The sequence below is a fragment of the Sciurus vulgaris genome (assembly GCF_902686455.1).
Source record: "Sciurus vulgaris genome assembly, chromosome: 18".
Classification (NCBI taxonomy): Eukaryota; Metazoa; Chordata; class Mammalia; order Rodentia; family Sciuridae; genus Sciurus; species Sciurus vulgaris.
The window spans coordinates 17,846,503-17,865,659 of NC_136479.1; the positions used below are offsets into that span (position 1 = coordinate 17,846,503).

The window sequence follows — 19,157 nt, forward strand, 5'->3', positions numbered from 1 at the left end:
CCAAGAAACGATTCGGTCCCGTGCAGATCTCTACGATTCACTCCCAAGGAGCGTTGTTTCCCCATTATATCACTTTTCAATTTTTCCTGAAGTATGTCTTCAATAAGCAAAATCGGTTCAGTAGCTTTCTGCAAAACAAGTTATTAGAAGCCTGGAATCATTTCTAGACTGTGAACTGCCCCCACTTGCTGCTAGAGGCAAAGGGATCGACGAGTCCCCTGATGGAAACGGGTGTGGCCATCAGCAGATGTAAAATCTGAATATATAGGTGCTTAGAAAATTTAATTCCAAGTTTGAACCATAGAAATAGGCTTGGTGGAACCAGGGCCTTCGAGAAGACCTAGGACGTGGTAGGAAATAGTCTCAGGAGTTAAGGTGCAGTCACCCACAGCCATGGAGAACAACACCGTGTGTCGAGTTCTTACTGGACACGAGGCTCTGAACTTGACTTTGACCGTGGAATCATCATCCTGGTCCTGTGGTTGATAGGCTCTTGTCTGCATTTCACCCCTGCGTCAGAGCTCCTGGTTGGAACAGCTTCCCCTCTTACTCCAGGTCTCTGGTTATCAAGGGCGAGGTTGCTTAAGCCCCCCAGCCCTTCATCCGGGACCCAGTCTGAAGGAGGGCTTTGGCCAATCTGCATGTGAGCCAAGAGGAGTCTGGAATTATCTGAAAATCAAGTCTTACGGTTCTTCTTCTCTTCCCCTGCCGTTTTAAAAATTGGTAGATCTGCTGATTGCACAATCAGGTCCTGTCTGCTACTGAGCCTGCATATCCCCGTGGGAGGATCCTCCTAGAATCCCTTGGAGGCTCATGCCCAGTGCCACCTCGAAGTATAAACTTTGACCTTGCCATTCATTCTGGCTCAGTATGAGAGCCTCCTAGAATGTGAATTTTCCAGAAATATTGATATGTTTCTCCAATTCACAGTCTGCCTGTCTCTTTCTCATATGTGGAGAATGTGGGCAAGAATCCCTTATATCCATGGAAGGATCTAGAACATTCTTCTTATTCTTCTCCATAAGTGTTGTGTAATAATTATGCCACTGTAATAATCATGTCTTGCTGCTTGCCTGGTACTGAGTTTTACCTGTGTTATTTCACATCGTCTTCCTTGAGCAAAACACTATCGCCAGGCGGGGTGGTGCATGCTTTGTAATCCCAGCAGCTCCGGAGGCTGAGGCAGGAGGATCACAAGTTCAAAACCAGCCTTAAGGCCGTAAGCAAGTCAGTGAGACCTTTCTGCAATTTTTTTTTTTTTTTTTTTAAATTTAAAAAAGGTACTGGAGAATGTGGCTTCAAGGTCAAGCACTCCTGGATTCAACTTCTGGTAGCTCCCCTGTCCCTGCCCCAAAAAGGAAACTATCCTTGTACCTTTTTATTGGATAAAGAAACTAAGACACCAAGAAGTTGAGTAACTTGCCCAAGAAGACAGAACAAAGCACACGATCCTGTGAGGATTTGAACTCGTGATTCCAGGACCTGAACTTGTAACCTAGATATCAACTTCCAGAGCGTCGGACTCTGTCGGTGCCTTAACTCCATTCTTACATGGAAGGTCCGATCCCTACCATGTGGTAAAGATGAGGATGCTGAAGTTAACCCTCATACTGGAACCAGGCTGCACCCAACTTTCTCTAAAATATCCTGCTCTGGGGTGGGCGAGTACCCTTGGAAGAACAGGTGGACAGCCTTGGGTCTGGTTCCAGCTCCTGGTGACACGGCATCCTCATGGCCTCTGGCCAGCTCACCTCCCCACCCAACCCCAGTGTGGTCTGGGCCTGGCACAGGAAGGACCCAGATATTTAGAAGATGCTGATTTAATTGGAGTGCGGCACAAGCATCAGCTTCCTGCAGCTCCACAGGGAATTCTGATGTGCAGCCAGGCGCAACAGCACCGAGGGGCAGCGTGTGGGGAGGGCCAGGCTGCCTTGCTTTAAAACTCAGTGCCCAGCTGGTCTGCCGGAACCTCTGCAGGTCTTCAGTGGATTGCTGGTGAAACCCAGGCAGGAGACCACCCGAGGGCAATGGGGTCCTTGCAGAGGTGGGATTCTAAAATAGGAGGAGGATGCCCCAGGTGGTACCCCATGCCTGCCCCCAGCGTGTCCCCAGCTGCTCCCTAGTGTGCTGGCATGGGAGAGGAGGAGGAGGGGGTCTCAGTGTCCCCGAAGGCCGATGCAATAGGCATGTGAGTTTGAACTTGACTGTCTATCATTCACATTGACCTCTGCTTCCTCCACCTGACCCTTTTCCCAAGTGAGTGTTTGGGGACCCCAGTTGCCCCCAGACTCTATTTTAGAGAAGCCATATGTATTCATCCAGCTACAATCTTTTCCCCATCTCTGCTTGGGAGTGAGCAGAGGTCTGTCCTCCATCCCCGCTCCTCCTTCTCAGATGCTATTAGATGCTGTCGCAGGAACGTTCTTGAGAATGCCCCCCCCCCAGTGCCAGGCTGCATGTGCAAAGGTCCTTGCAAGACGTGGCTTTCAGACCTCAGTTCTAGGAGAGCTTGTTGCTCTCCTTGGGAAAGAAAGAAAAATCTTTCTTAGAGAAAATACGAATCTCATTATGTTTTGTGTATCTCTCCAGGAAGGAAAGAGAGAGAGGAAATGGTGTGTTTATGAGTATAATCAGTCTGTGGGAGCGGGAGGTGCTGGGAATTGAACCCGAGGGGCACTCTACCACTGAGCTACCTCCCCAGCCCTTTTTGTTTTTTATTTTGAGGCAGAGTCTTGCTGAGCTGCTGAGGCTGGCCTTGCAGTTATGATCCTCCTGCCTCAGCCTCCCGAGTCACTGGGATTACAGGCATACACCACCTCACCTGGCTGTGTATGATTTTTCTTCACCATCTCTGTTGAGGTTTAATTTACATGCCATAAAGTTTGTTTACGTATTTTACATAGTCTTGAATGCTGTCTCAGGTTCTTTGTGAAGCATGGGTTGGCTATAAGTGTATGTCAACTGGACAATGATGAGACCTCAGTAACTAAAGCTCTTGAGTGACCTACATCTTGGGGATATCCGGCTCCTTCCCCACTCAGACCTTCTCAATTGTTTATTTAATGGACATGCAAAGGGTACTCTGTGCTGGATACCAGACAGGGCCGTGGGGTGTATGACAGAGGGCACTTCAGTATCTGCCCTCATGGAACTTCCAGTTTAGTAAGAAAGAAAAATGAAGAAATCAGTATCAATTTGGTGCTAGGTCTTGTGTTACGAAGGAAAATAAAATAGGGAAAGAGAGATCGGCCAGGGGCCTCATGTGTGGAGAAGGCAGGCAGGGGCCACACTGAGCCCCAGACCTGCCTGAGGGTTCAGTGATGTGGACAGAGAGACCTCCAGGCAGGGAATGCTGAGGGCCGGGAACCTGGGATTTTGTCCTAAGTGCAGTCGGAAGACAGGGAAGATTCCGTGGAGGTGGAGTGACATGAACTTATTTGAGTTTTTTAAAAAATTTGTTCTTTTTAGTTATACATGACAGTAGACTGTGTTTTGGCATATTTATGCAAACACAGGGTACACCGTATTCTAATTAGGATCCCAGTCTTGTGGTTGTACATGATGTGGGGATTCACTGTGGTGTATTTATATGCAAACACAAGAAAGTGAAGTCAGATCCATTCCCCTGTGTTTCCTATTCCCATTGTGCCTCCTTTCCCTCCATTCCCCTTTGTCTAATCCACTGAACTTCTATTCCACCCCCGCTTGTTCTGTGTTAGCATCCACATGTCATAGAGAACATTTGACCTTTGATTTTGGGGGACTGGCTTATTCCACTTAGCATGGTCATCTCCAGATCCATCCATTTACCGGCAAATATCATAGTCATTCTTTTTTATGGCTGAGTAATATTCCATTGTGAATTTATACCACATTTACTTTATCCATTCATCTTTTGAAGAGCACCTAGGTTTGATTCCAGAGCTTAGCTATTGTGAATTGAGCTGCTATAAACATTGATGTGGCTGTGTCATTGTAGTGTGCTGATTTTAAGTCCTTTGGGTATAAACTAACAAGTGGGATAACTGAGTCAAATGGTGGTTCCATTCCAAATTTTCTGAGGACTCTCCACACTGCTTTTCAGAGTGGTTGACCAGTTTGCAATCCTACCAGTGATGTATGAGTGTGCCTTTTCCCCCACATCCTGGCCGCCTTTTATTGTTGCTTGTATTCTTGATTGTTGCCATTCTGACTGGAGTGAGATAAAGTCTCAGTGTCGTTTTGATTTGCATTTCTCTAACTGCTGGAGATGTTGAGCATTTTTTTATATATGTGTTCACCATTCATATATCTTCTGTGACATGTCTGTTCAGTTCCTTAGCCCATTTGTTGATTGGGTTATTCGTTTTTTTGGTGTTAAACTTATTGAGATTTTTTTATATCCTGGAGATTAATGCTCTGTCTGAGGTGCAGGTGGCAAAGATTTTATCCCATTCTGTGAGTTCTCGCTTCATGCTTTTGATTGTTTCTTTTGCTGTGAAGAAGCTTTTTTAGTTGGATACCATCCCATTTACTGATTTTTTTACTGATTTTTTATTACATTGGAGGAAAGATAGCCTCTTCAGCAAAAGGTGGTGGGAAAACGAGAAGACCACAGGTAGCAGAGTGAAATTAAACCCCTATTTCTCACCCTGCACAAAACTCATGTCAAAGTGGACCAAGGACCTAGACCTTAGACCAGTGACCCTGCACTACTGGAAGAAAACATAAGCCCAAATCTCCATCACGTTGGCTTAGGAACGACCTTCCTCAACAAGACTCCTAATGTGGGAGAAGTAAAATCATGTGAGTTTTTAAAGCAGCGTTCTGGGTGTGTGCAGAGTAGAACTGTCCTGAAGGCTGAGAGCAGGAAGAGAGGCAGCAGAGAAGCAGTTAGAGGCAGCTGCAGGAAACCAGGCTGAGGATCCTGGTGGCTTTGATCAGCAAGGAGTTTGGATTGGGCTTGTATATATTTTGAATATAGAGCTGATCAAACTTAATGCATTAGCAGAGAGGGATAAGAGAGGCTTAGAGAGTAACGCAGCAGGGCTTGGGCTTTGGGCAAGTGTCTGTGGGTGTTGGGGGGCAGTGGGGAGCAGAACCTTTGCCCCTCACGGTCTCTGCTGTCTCCCTTCACTGAGCAAATGGACACACAGTTCCCTTGGGGCAAAACTCCTTAGCTGGTTGAAAACTGGACACTGAGGCCTTGTTCAAGGGTCACCTCTTGCTCCTTCTCTGGAAAGATGATATTGAGGATAATCACTATGGGGGGTAGAATGTGCCCCCCCAAAAATGTATTTTCAAGTCCTAGCCTTGGACATCTATGAATGTGACCTTACTTGGACAAAAGGTCTTTGCAGATGTAATTAAGATGAGGTCATATTGGATTAGAGTGGGCCCTACTCCAATGGCTGGTGTCCTTACAAGAAGAGGGACACTTGGACATAGACACAGAGGAGAACGCCATGTGAAGACAGAGGCAGAAATTGAAGTGATGCATCTATAGGCCAAGGAATGCCAAGGATCCCTGGCAGCCGCCGGAAGCCGGGACGCACGGAACCGTCTCCCTCGGCGTCTTCAGAAGGATCCAGCCTTCCCTGCCAGCACCTCGATTTTGGACTTGTGGTCCTCAGAACTCTGAGAGGATGAATTTCTGTTGCGCGAAGCCACCTAGTCTCTGGTTCCCTGTCACAACCACCCTAGGACCTGCACCCAACCCCCGCAGTGTGAGGTGTCGGTCATTTACCAAGCTGTGCGAAGGGGTGCCACAAAGCTCCCTGGGCATCCCCGTTTTACAGATGAGGAAACCGAGGCTCAGAAAAGTGAAGGGAATTTCCCTCGGTTCAACAGCTATCATGTGGAAGAACTTGGACACACATCTAACTCTCAAACCCGCTCAAGTCCATGACCTGACTGCTGTAGGACACTCCCCACCACGTTCAGGGACAAAGATTCCGGACGCACTTCACCATGGAGATTCACCAGCAAAGTTCATCACAACAAACTTTCCAGCCAGGAATCCCTTGGGCTCCTTTCCTCTGTTTTATTTGCTGTCACTTGAGTTCTGGAATTTATCCTATCTCTCCCAGAAGACTCGTGGGTAACAGATGTGGCTGGGAATTTGATAAGAACATCACTTCAACACATCCTTTCAAATCTGTTTGGAATCCTCGCCCTGGAGATGGAGAGACAGCTGAGCAAACAGCCCACGCCCTCCATGTTGGTATTAAAGTTTCTGGAAGCTCTAGAAACCCTGCAAGACAATTAATAAAAGATGATTTCCACTTAAAGGTACATTTTAGGATGAGGTCATCACCTTGGTGGTGCTATGGCTATTTTTTGCTATTTTTCTCTCCCATGGAAACATGAATTAAGTGCCTAGGATGTGCCAGGCATAGGATTAGATTTTTTTTTTTTAAATGCTAAGCAAAGAATAGTTTAAGTGGTAGGAGAAAAAAAATGTAAAAAAAAAAATGAAAAGCACAGTAATGATTGACGCCTGGAAAAAGCCTGCACTAAAATAATCGCCATAGATACCAAGCACTCCTGATGCCCTGGGGAGGGAGTGGCTGATTTGGTCTAAGTGGATCATCAAGGTTATGGAAGGAGATGACATCTGAGCTGAATCTCAAATTTTCTAGAGTTTGGAAGGATGTTGCCGGCAGTGGGAATAGACTATTCAAAGAAAAAGCAAGAACGAGATGTGGACGAGGAACTGTTTAGCTTGGGGGAGCCACGGAGGACCTCGGGCATTCGAGTTGCGTGGTCTGGTCTGCCTGCATGTTTAAGTCAGCTCACGTAGGTTCATCTCCCTGAGCCTCCGTTTGTTCACCTGGAAAATGGGCATAATTGAAACAGCGGCGGGAAGTCCGCGGGGGGATTGCTCAGCCCTTCTGTCCTGACTTTCTTCCATCGGAAGGCTGAGATGGTCTATCATGACTGTGTCCACACTCAGGGTCCCCAGGACCCCTCTCCTCTGAGCCTGGTGGAGGAGCGGGGCAGCCACCTGCGTTCAGGGTGGTCGGATGGTCACCTGCCGGGTGGTGGTGGGTCACGGAGGACGTCCGCCTGAGGACAGCTCAGCCCCAATCCGTTCCCTGTACCAAGGCACTCCAGGGTCCTCTCAGCCCCATCTCCTGTCCCTCCACTCATTTGCATTCCGGCCGAGTACCCTCCTGCCTCCTCCCTGCACATGTGACAGCTTTGCCTTCCTGGGTATCGGAGAGCAGAAAATCCTCCATCTGCAGCTGCTTCTTTACATCTCAGGACAGTGGCTTCCTTCTGTTGTTGTTCCTGCTTTGGTGAGGAACAGGAAAACAGTCCCGGGGTGCCGGGAAGAGAAAGGAGGGAGACGAGAAGTAAACTGGAAACACACATCCTGGCACCGTGATCCCTGCCAGGTCCGGAGCTGGTGGGTCTGACCTGAGGATTGAATAAAAGCCCAACGGGCAACACCCACTCAGGTGGGCGGATTTCATGTTTTCTTGTACTGCTGAGAAAAATCCTATTGCTGTGAAAGTGTGTGTCAGGAGCCCTCTTCTCCAAGTGCCCTAAGTCCCCGTATCTGCATTGCCCGTGGCCACCCCTGGCTGCCAGGAGGGAAGACGGGCATGTGGTATATAAGCCAGGAGCTCTGCCTGGAAGTTTCAGTGGATGGACGCAGGAGTCAGCAGCTCCTGGGCATGCATGACCTTTACCATCAGGACAAGAGCTAAGCAGGGGGGCGGGTGTGCAGGGGTGCCCGCCTCTGTCCCCTGATTTCCTTCTGTGTGTCACTGTCTCTGGCCCCAGGTCTCTGTTGCATCCTCTGGTCCTCCAGCTCAGGCATGAGCATTTTATTTCCTTAACTCCCCAAACTCCTTGAGGTCTCTTTTGGAACTCAGGAAATACGGTCAAACAGCCCCAAGTTCAAATCCTGGTCCTGAGCTTAGCTGATGTGTGGTGTGGTTGGTTACTTACTCAGCTGTACCTCAGATGCCTGTAAAATGAGATTCCTTCATACCGGCTCTTGATCCCCAGAGTCTTAAGCAAAGCAGATGATAAATGACAAGTGAAACCCGTATATGTCTGGTATACTGATAAAGGCTCAAAGACCTGGCGCTGATTAATATGGCATGCAAAATATTTGACATGGTGCTTATTTGATCAGATTGTTCCTTCCTCCAGGAAACCCTCCCAGAAGCTCCCAGACCAGGTTACATCTCTCTGAAACACGGTCCTGTCCTGTGCTTCCAAAGTAGCTTCTTGAGAATGGTGTCTGCTGCGCATTGTCCCCTGGCATGGTCAGACCCAGTGGCAATAATGATGTGTCTATGAGCCACATCAGGCAACTGGCCCTCCTTGTGACCATGGCTCACAGAAGGAAGCCCCAAGATCACAGGAAAGGCTGTTAAAATATTATACTGATCATCCTATAATTAATTGTCCAAAGCGTTTCTTCCTATGTGGGGTTCAGGGTCAGAGGACATGGTGGCTTATTTCTTACTTCATCCCCGCGCTTAGCAGGCTCTTAAAGAATGTTAGGTAATTGAATGAATAAGGGGACAGTGGTCCCAAACTGTTTTATCAGGCATTCGCTCATTCTCTCATTGATAAATATTTATTGAACATCTACTCTGTGCCAGGTACTGTTGTGGGCTCTTGGGCTACACCAATGAACAAAGCGGGCAACAGCCTTTACAGGGCTATGACTCTGGTCGTGTTGGGGGAATCCACACCTGTTCACGGCTCCTGGAACCATCCTGATTGATTTGGTTCAGCCATTCAAAGCCTGAGGTTGGTGGAAAGTGTCCGCCCCATCTCAGTCCACAGAGAGCACCGGCGTAAAGCTGGGGTGGACCTGAATGGACGCCAGCTGCCCGTGGGGGTCCCCTTCTCACCGCCCTGATGTGCTTGCTCTCCCCCAGGTCATGCTCTCGGAGCGGAAGGGCACAGACGAGCTCTATGCCGTGAAGATCCTCAAGAAGGACGTGGTGATCCAAGACGATGACGTGGAGTGCACCATGGTGGAGAAGCGGGTGCTGGCCCTGCCCGGGAAGCCGCCCTTCCTGACCCAGCTCCACTCCTGCTTCCAGACCATGGTAACCCGTCCCTCCACCCTGCACAGCCACCTCAGGACTCCCCCAGATCCCTCCGGGCGCCCACCCCAGCGCCACAGCTGGGCCCTTCCCATCCCAGAAGCGTGGAGATGCAGGTCAGGGAAGCCGGCTGTGGGTTCCCGCGGTCGTCACGAAGAGGCACTCTCCCCGGAAGCAGACGCCTCCTAACTCAGACAAAGGAACGCAGGCAATTGGTTTTATAACCAACAGAGCAGGGCTCTTCCCTAACTGCAAGGGGTGACTTGGGGACAAGTGACAAGGTCCACAGATGCCTCCAGATGTTAGTCGGCCTTCCAGGCCCTTTGGATAAACCCACGGGCATCTCCGAGGGTTGTCTGGGGCCTTGCAAATGCTCCAGAGACTTGCCTGAGAGCACAAACCAGAGAGGACAACTGAGGCTGGACACAGTGTCCTTGGCAGGGGCCACTGAGCTCAGAGCCATGGCTGCCGAGACAGGGAGGAGGCGATCACACAGCACCCGCGTGGCGTGCCATTTCAGCACTGCCTGCGGGAGCCAGAGAGCCTTTTAAGCAATCCTCACCCCGTCTGGCTTCCCATTAGACTGTGGTCCCAGGGCCCAGAAAGAAGAGAGCAGAACCGAAACGCAAAGAACCCCAAAGCTCATTCGTACAGCCGTGGCTTCTCAAGGCCAGCGGCCTAGCAGCCTAGAGATGCTTCGAGGGTCTTCAGGGTCGATTCCGACTCTCTCCTTTTCTCCACCCCTGCTGACTTCAGAGCCCACGTTCCCGGTGCAATGGGGTGCTTTTGCGACTACGTCTAATTTGATGTGTCTTTCAAGCCTCTCGTCTAGGGGTTCCCCCAATCCCTTCTATTCTCTTCTTTTGTCTGCTGAAGGTCCCGGGTGCTTCCGTGGCAGCATCTCATGATCCGGTTCTGCTGGCTGCAGTCTTGAAACACCTTGGCAGGCTTGGTCTGTCCACGGTGTTGCCTGCAAATAGGCAGCTGGGGCTCGTGACTTGGCCAGGCTTGGCTTCAGTCCCTTTGGCAAGACCAGAGATGGTGGATGTGTTCTTTCATCCAAAGGCACCTAATGTCCGGTTGTCTCTTAGTGATGTTGGCAGCGGTTGGCCCTCGGTACCCAGATCCGTTAATTCACTGGGGGTTGCAAGATGGTGAAACCCTCATTCTATCATTTCTTTTTCATTTACTAATTGGAAGCCTTTTTATAAAGAGAGGCTTCCCCTCGCTGTTTCCCTGGAGGTCCTGTTCACACAGGAAGGACTAATGCTTGATCCTTTCCCTTTGTTTAACAGCTTTCAAGATAATGAACTGGTTCACTATTGTGCTCAAAGGGGGAACTAAAGTTTGCTTTTAAAATAATTTTTTGAGCAAAAGAGGAGAGTCATGGAAAGAAAAACCTTAAGTAAATGTCTTGGCAAATACCAAGGGAGAAAGAGGTCTGCCTTGCTAGTCCAAAGCTGTAGCTTCACCTTGGGGGATTAAGGCCTGAAGGTGTCCAGGTGCCAATAAGCAGGCCTTCAGCCACTAGGATCCAAGCCTCTGGATTCTCTCCCTGCTCTGTCCCTTTTCCATGGGTGGTCCCCAAATTAACTTGGACATCAGCAGATGATGGGCCGTCCCAACCTGGTAAATGAAGTAAGAAGGAGACCTTCTCAAGGGAGAGGCCAAGAGAACTTGGAGGAGCTGTTTTCGATTTCAGTTGGCCAGGTTGAGATCGGGAGAAATCAGTCATTTGTGACAGCTATTCATCCAAGTAGATCCTCTTCGTTTGCTACTGACAATTTTTGAAGATGGCAACATGGAGTGTATTTGAGGTCGTTCCTGTAACATGCCCTGTCTCCCTCACTCCAGTGCTTTCTGGCATTGGAGAGATATGGCTGGGTTTATGTGGAAATTGTGCAAAGCTCAGAGTCCTCCTCAAGGAGTGTGGTCGTTTGCCAGGGAGGAGAGTTGAATTGCCAGGAGAGTCTAGTATATGAGAGCTCAGTGGGGCCATGTCCTGCGTGGGATGAAGGCCCCATACTGGAGACCTGTGTACAGTCCTCGGTCCAGCAAGCCCAGGGATGCATCAGGTTGCCTTCTTGTTGGTTGAGAACCGGATGAAACAGTTAGCCTGTGTCTAGGGACTGTATGTTGGGGCGGGAGAATGCTTGAGAGGTATGCTTACCATGTCAGAAGCCCCAGGGGGCTAAGTAAGGCTGGCTGAGGGGAGAGCAGGTACCCTCCTGTGTCTATCTCACCTGAATTCTGCACATTGAGTGAAATATCCCAATTTAAATGATTTTTTTTCTCAATTTGTTTTTTGGCTAAGCACATGTATTTTAATTTCGCATACGTTAAATTCATTTTCAAAGACTTTAATAGCGCTTACTATGTGTGCAAAGCCACACCATGACTCTTAGATGGAGCCCATCAGCGTCTGCATTTTGCAGAACGGGGTACTGAGAGCACCCAGGTAGTTCATGTCGGGGCTGTGATTTGAACTCCAGCAGTCTGGCTGAAGGGGACCTGCACTGAACTGCCACACTCTGGAGTCTTTGAAGTGTAGATCACCTGGCTCCTTGTTCTACCTGACAGCCCTGGGGCAGCATCCCCAACAGCCAGCTTGCCTCCAGGACCTCCCAGGAGCCCGAGCTCGAACCTAGCCTTGCTTGCCTCTCACCTGCTCAGTGAAGTCACCTTGTGCCTCTGTGCCTTGGTTTTCCCATCTGTGAAGTGGAACTGACTTTGCATTTGAGCATCTACCATGTGTCAGTCTTTATTTTTTTATTTTTTTATTTTTGTGGTACTGGGGATTGAACCCAGGGTCTACCAACTGAGCTATCTCCCCAGCCCTGTGTCAGTCTTATAAAAAAAAACCAAAAAACAAAATAATAATAAGAATCTTGAAATGGAAAGGATGAGCTCTCATCCCACTTTGTACATAAAAGGGTCAGGGATGCCCAGCACAGGGTCAGCAGCCCATAGTACTCAGATCCCAGGCTTCTGTTGGCCTATCATGTTGCGTCACCACCAAAATGGCCTCAACGGTGACAATGCTGCAGACCAGACCAAAGAGCAGCAGTGAACAGTAATAAGCTCTCTAGTGTGCGTAGTGCGCCACGCCCTGCCTTCTCTCTGTAGGATGGCATTTACCCTCCCAGCACCTCTGTTGGAGAGGTCCCGCGACTAACCCCGCTCACAGCTGCGAATGCTGATGGTCAGAAAGGGGAGTCACTTGTGCAGTATCCGACAGTCGGTCAGTGGTGGAGCTGGGATTTGTTCTGCAAGACTCCAGAACCCCAAACCCAGCAGCCTTTGCCCCGTGCTGGAGTCCAAGGGCATGCGATGCTAGAAGGTGAATGCGAGCCAGAGGACCACTTTCTCAGGCCTTCGCTAGAAAAGGATGCAGCTTTGCCGCTCCTCTCAGCCACCCGAACAATGGTCTGCCTCACATATACACAGCGCTCCCTAAACTCAAAAGCACCCATGGAGAAAATCTTACCTGATCCTTGCAAGGTCCACGTAGGAGGCCGGATCAGGGAGTGACGCAGTAGGAAGAACACCCAAAGGGCAATTAGCAAACGGGGCTCACGTTACATACATACTATAACCTGAACCACTTCATCTCTCCGAGGGTCGGTTTCCTTTGGACAGGATGGTGGACGGTAACACTTATCGCCAAGATCAGAGGTGATGGTGAAAGTGGAAATGCTTTTTAAAATAGAAATAGTCGTGTGGAGATACAGCAGAGGAAGGATAGCAAAGGCTGCTGGGTTTGGGGTTCTGGAGTCTTGCAGAACAAATCCCAGCTCCACTGGGGCAGTGAGATGCTACTTTTGATAGGATCATCAAGGAAGGCTTCGCTGATAAAGATGACATCTGAGCAGAGACCAGAGCAAACGAGCATGGCACGGGGCCATCTGGGGGCAGAACCATCCCAGCAGCAGGAAGAGCGAGTGTGATGCCCCAGGCGGGAGCGTGCTCTGCGCGGGCAAGAGCAGCGAGAATCTCAGGCCGGTGTAGCCGGAGCCGATTGTCATTTTGTATTTTGTGACCCAGAATTCCTCTATGAATCAGCTCTCTTTAAAAGAAGGACAAATCTAGTATAACATGCGGCGAATTTGATACTTTTTTTTCTTAATTTTTGCTGGAGACTTAGCCTTCTGAAGATTAAAATAGATAAAAGCGAAAGAGATACCCAGCAATGCATAAAGTGTTTTTTTTTTTTTTGCCATTCTTAAAATGACATGAATTTAATTATTTGAAAAGTCATTTAGAAAAACAATGTGACATCAGAAATATCCTTGTGTTGGATTGAAAAAGGTTTTTTCCCCTCTTTGATTTAAAATTCTAATAATATTGACTATTAAAGACAAAACCCTTGAGAATAACTAAAATTTTGCATTTGAAATATAAAAACAAATGGACATGGTTCAGTGTTAATAGAAAAATGCAGTATATTGCATGCTACTTAATATGTTACTCCAAATGTGTTCAAATTGAAGATGCACACGGGAAAGAATCAGGAGGGGACCTGTATAAATCAAAATACTGATGTGATTTAGAGGGGGGTTTGTGGATGATTGTTTTCTCTTTGAATTTAAATTATTTCGAAAGTGTCTATAATAAAGCACTTTTTTTTTTTTTTTACTTCTGGGATTGAACTCAGGGGCACTCGACCACTGAGCCACATCTCCAGCCCTATTTTGTATTTTATTTAGAGACAGGGTCTCATTGAGTTGCTCAGCACCTCCCTTTTGCTGAGGCTGGCTTTGAACTCATGATCCTCTTGCCTCAGCCTCCGGAGCCGCTGGGAATATAGGCATGAGCCACCGTGCCTGGTTCTATAATAAAGCACTTTACTTTTTTTTTTTTTTTTTTTTTTTTTTTTTAATGCACCAGAAGATGGCAAAGTTAATACCCAAATACATGCAAGGGATTCCAGAAGGGAGTTGAATTTTTAGATAATTGTTCAGTAGCTGGTTTTAGCCAAACAGGTTTAGGCAAATAGCCCTGGAAGCACAGGGGATAAGCATGTGCTCCTTAGTTAGATGAAGCTGGTTCATGATTACCAGCTGCAAGACCTTTAAAAAAAAACACACTACACAGTTCCAAATATTGATTTCATCATCCTTAAAGTGAGCCTAATAAGTGAGAACTAAAAGACACCGTGGATAAAATATAATAAACATTAAATGGAAGTTGCTTCCATGATTAGAGCTGGCCTGGGGCTGCTTTGCTGTACAGGCGACAAAAAAATTATATTCCCTCCAACCTTTCTGCAGTTTTCCTTAGGGACAATGTCAGCCAGGCACATTCATGCAATTTCCCAACTGCTAGTGGGCACAGGCAGTTAAGTTTCTTCAGCAAAACATCTATTTTAACTGTTTTCTTTTCAATTGAACATATGCACCTCTTTTTTTTTAAATAGAATTAGATTTTATGAGTCATTGAAGGACAGAAGTTACTTCCTCCCCAAATTTGCTGCCATGATCCAGCAATAACTCAGTTGCAAGGCATGCTGGGAGAAGCATCAACCCAGAATGCAAGAGAGGACAGGGAAGTGAGGAGGGTGTGATCCACTGGTAGAATTGACCCCTATGGCCTGTCCCTTGAGTCCCCGGAGTACCTCCCTCACCCAACTAACTCATGCCAAAATAAAGAGGTAAAAAATAAAATAAAAAGGAAGTATTTTATGGGGGTGGGGGAGCAACTCAAAGGCCAAAGTGACCCCGAGTGTCTTGAGGAACTAGACTTTGTAACTCTAAAGCAGGCTCGAATAAATTTATGGTTCTTTCTTCTTGCTTTCTTTGCTATTCACTGCTTATGGTAAATATGATTTACCCAGCTTGTTTATCCACCAAATTCCCTAAGTGTCAACTCATACTCAGGAAGAGATTCTGATTGGTTCACCTTGAGTCAGTGTTCCTTCATGGTCCAATCTGCTATCTGCTGCTAATAATTGGCCACTACTATCTCAGTAGGAATCTTGTACAAGGGACTATATTTACAGGCAAGAAATACTTGTGCTTTCATTAGGTGGGGGCTCTCTTTCTCTCTCAGTACTAGGGTTGAATCCACAGCTGCTTGACCATTGAGCCACATCCCCAGCCCTTTTTATTTTTTATTTTGAGACAGGGTGTTGCCGAGTTGCCTAGGGCCTCACTAAGTTGCTGAGACTGGTCTCGAATTCGTGACCAATCCTCCTGTCTCAACTGACTGAGTCACTGGGACATGCACCACCATGTCTGGCCAACCATCTTGAATCCAAGGAGACTAACTGGGTTGAAGGTGGACATAGCTTAGTGGTACCAATATGGCGTCCAGTGTCTTTCAGGAGGTGGAGCTGGTAAAAATTTGGCAGGTATTGGGTCTCTAGTCAGTTAAAGCCATTCAAGGATCTTGAGTACAGGAAAGAAACCAGGAATGCAACCCAGGTGTATCCAGCTGGGGCAGGTAGAAACAGATACACCTTGATTCTCTCAGCTTTGTGAGGTGGACTTTACATATTCACTTAGTAATAGAATATTTGCAGACGTTCAAGGAAGAAGAGAGGTCCTTCTAGCCCTTGAGAAATTCGGTCTCTACTTGGAAGGGCAATAGTTAGAGGAGCATTAGTTGCTTGATTCTATCAGAGATTCTATGACTGTAAAATACAGGGGAAAGAAGGTTCAATATGCATGCACGTCCTTGACCGCACACTGACTTTAGTGAAGCTCTGGGAATTTGCATGAACTTGACATGCATCATCTGATAGATCTTGGAAACACCCCACATGACGGAGAAGCTGTTATTAGCCTACCCGCTTTAGGAAGGCAGAGAGTTTACATAACCAACCCAAGGTCTTAGTCAAGCATCCAGCATAACTGGGACTCAAACCCAGGACTAACTGATGCCAAAGCCAGGGCTCTGACCTACAACACGACACCATTTGTCTGGAGAAAGATAGATGGCTTTCAGCAATAAAGGGAGCAACTTGAAGACTGAATGAATTCACTGACTGGCTTAGAAAATCATTAAAGGTCATTAACTAGACAAATGATCACTGCAACTTACGTCAGTGTGTGGTGCATAGAGCTTCCCACATGGTTGCTTTTCTCTGTCTGTGGTGTCTTATTAAAAGTGGCAGGTGTAGGCCTGACAGTCACATGGGACTGTCACACTCCACTTGAAGCGATATTGGGGGAAGATTCCTTGCCCTGTCTGGGGGCCCTCGGATGGCCTCTGCACGTGATGTCCCATCATTTGAAACCAGACCATCCTCATGCTCCTGTTCCTAGTTTGGGAAATTCTGTCCCTTTTGCATGATGCGGTGATAGACAGACATTTAATTTTGTTCATTTACTGATCGACTATTAGAGATAAAGAAGAAAGAAGAACTTTAAATGAGCTCAACTCACTTCCAGCTTAGAGGACAGGAAGGGTAAGCATGTAATGAAGCATCCCAGCAACACAGCAATTTTGAAGGAGCACTTTAAGGTTGAGCAGACTGGCTAGTTTAAAGAGAAAGTTGGTGAGTTTGCCTTTCTGAGCTTTTAATTGGAGATGACAGAGGAACACCCACGTAGATATCTCCTGGAGCCAGCTGGAGCAGACTGGAGCTCAGCAGAGAGGGAGAGGATAGAAATATAAGTCAAGATTCATCAGCCCAGAGATGAGAGCTGTGACAAGCCCATGGGAGAGAGAGAAGCCGGACCTCAAGTCGATAGTCAACAAATGCTTTTTGATTTTTATGTGGTTGAGTCCAGTGAAGAAACCCTTATCAAAAACCACTGGGTGTGATGATAAGGAAGATCCTTTAAGAGGCTGGAGTTGAGGCTCAGTGGTAGAGCGCTCGCCTGGCATGTGTGAGGCCTTGGGTTCGATCCTTAGCACCGCATATAAATAAATAAATTAGAAAGATCCATTGACAACTAAAAAAGAAAAAAGTTTATGTTTTCAACTACAAGAAAAAAAAAAAAAAAGATCCTTGGAGTCCTTGCAGTGATTTTATAGGAAGAGTGAAAAACGAAACCAAATCCCAGGAAGGGGGATAATGAGGGAATTAAGGCAGGTCGGGGAGGCCATGTGGTTAGCGGAAGCCCCCCAAGTTTCCTGCTTGTGCCCCTATGCAATTCCTTTTATGCGTGTTATTTTAGATCATGGTTTCCATTTGCTTTAACCAAGTTGCTAAGTGCCCTGAGGGCAGGGTCTGTATCTTATTCATCATTTACCTCCCTTTAATGCCTAAGGACCATGACTTGCAAAAATAAACGTTCAGCCAAAGTTCTAGAACTCACCTCTCTACGCCAGTCGGGCCCTAGGTTACCTCCCAGCGGGCCCCAGACGTGGACGTTCCTCACTGTGGAGTGGGAGATGAACTTGGTGGTTTGCAGAGGAGCAATATTTATTTTTAAAAGAAGTGACTTCAGGGATTGATGTAGAAAGCCAGGCCAGATGTCATAGCACCGTGATGGAAGATTCCAGATGTGAGCATTGGTTTTTTACAGAGACAATGAAGTTCCTTGTAGGACTGGGGTAAAAAGTTTGAAATGTTTAAAAGAATGGTGCTTAAGTTTTAAAAAAGTGAATTTCTAAAACCACTTTTTAAAAAATAAGTCAATTTTAATTTTTTTTAAATTCCTTTTTTTATTTTTACAGACTGCACTTTGATTCGTTGTACGCAAATGGGGTATCACTTTTTGTTTCTATGGGAAATAAGTCAATTTTAGGCAAACTTGGTAGAGGTCTGGACATCAGTTGGGAGATGACTGAAATTCCCAGTTCTGCTTTCTTTCTCATGTTCTCATCTCTCCCCGACTCAGCCTGGTCCACCCACCCCTGATTCCTTCTCTCTGGAACCCTGTGCATTTCACTCTCCCTCTTCAGCCCACAAGAGCCATGGACTCAAGGCCTTAGCATGCTCAGTTGTATTTCTCACACGACACATGAAAACGTACTAACTACCAAGGTGAAAACATCCGCATCCATAGGCAACCCAAAATCCTCTCCTGCGCCATTTTGGGAAATATTGGCATTTTGGAAACGTTTCTGGTCTCCCCAACTCGCCTTCACACCGGGCACCATGGATATTCACAGCAGCGTCCCTGGCAATGGACAAGTGCCTGGCAGAAGAGTGGGCATCATTAAATGTTTGCTCAGAAATGAGAGGGACAATGAGGTGCCAACCATCACAGTTAATCGCCCAAGCGCTGGTGGGCCAAAGCCAGCCTGAGTGCAGTTCAAAGACGATAGCTCTCAGGATCTCCTCACATATGGTTTGTGGTAGGAATGGACCACAAACATGACCCACAGCAGAGCTAGCCCCCCTATTGGGATTCTGACTGATGAGTTCAGGGGGGACAAGCCGAGTTAATGCAAGCAGAAATCAAGCAAGTCAAAGCTCTGCCTCGCTTCTCTCTCTTTCTCTGTGGCCGATGCCATCTGCTAGTTTTAAAAATAATTTTTAAAAGCAAGTGTTGTGGTTCTCTTCAACGCGCAGCAAAGACAGACGCTATTTTTAGACTTGTTTTCTATCAACCCCCCCCCCCCCCACCAAAGAAACGAGGGGCTGGGTGTCGCCGGTTCTGGCTTCCCTGTCTGCATTCTGCCACCAACTTGTATGTGACCTTTTTGCAAATTTCAGATGCTCTGGACTCTGAGAACAGAAGCGATTATTCCACCTCCGTCTCTACCCCTCCTGAGGGATGTTGAGAGGGTGATGTTGTATTGGTGCGAGAGAGAGAGAAAAAAAAAATCATTTAAAAAAATCAGTTAACTGACGGTCCTTCCTCTTCACCTGTCAACTCTGTCTTGATGTCCAGAGTAGAAATGACCAGTGGTAGAGCTCTTACCTGGCATGCATGAGGTCCTGGATTCTAAAGCAGAAACAAATTTGGAAGAGAAATTATCTGAGTCTCCTGCACCACTAAGCGTTCTTTTGTGGAAGGAGGATTAGGGTGACGTTTATGTGTGGGTATGACTGGGTCATGGTGTGAAAGGTGGTTTGCTATCAAAATTTTGGGGTTGTTGTGAGGGGCTGTAAGTCCAGGGCAGCTGGCAGGGAAGTAAAGTGTAGGACCAAGATTCCACCTTGGCAATCGACGTGTGATCTGAAGTCTCATTCCGCTACTAACT

The 19,157-nt window shown here is 47.2% G+C and overlaps 1 protein-coding gene across 3 annotated transcripts in view; it reads left to right on the plus strand.

Annotated features, from left to right (window-relative positions):
• The window catches only part of PRKCB (protein kinase C beta), a 306,697-nt gene that overhangs the window by 238,501 nt on the left and 49,039 nt on the right, over positions 1-19,157 (plus strand). For all 3 annotated transcript variants that reach the window (XM_079121179.1, XM_079121181.1, XM_079121180.1), the window contains one exon: positions 8,886-9,059. In XM_079121179.1, the coding sequence (XP_078977305.1) occupies positions 8,886-9,059 (174 nt within the window). The remainder of the gene's footprint in view (positions 1-8,885; positions 9,060-19,157) is intronic.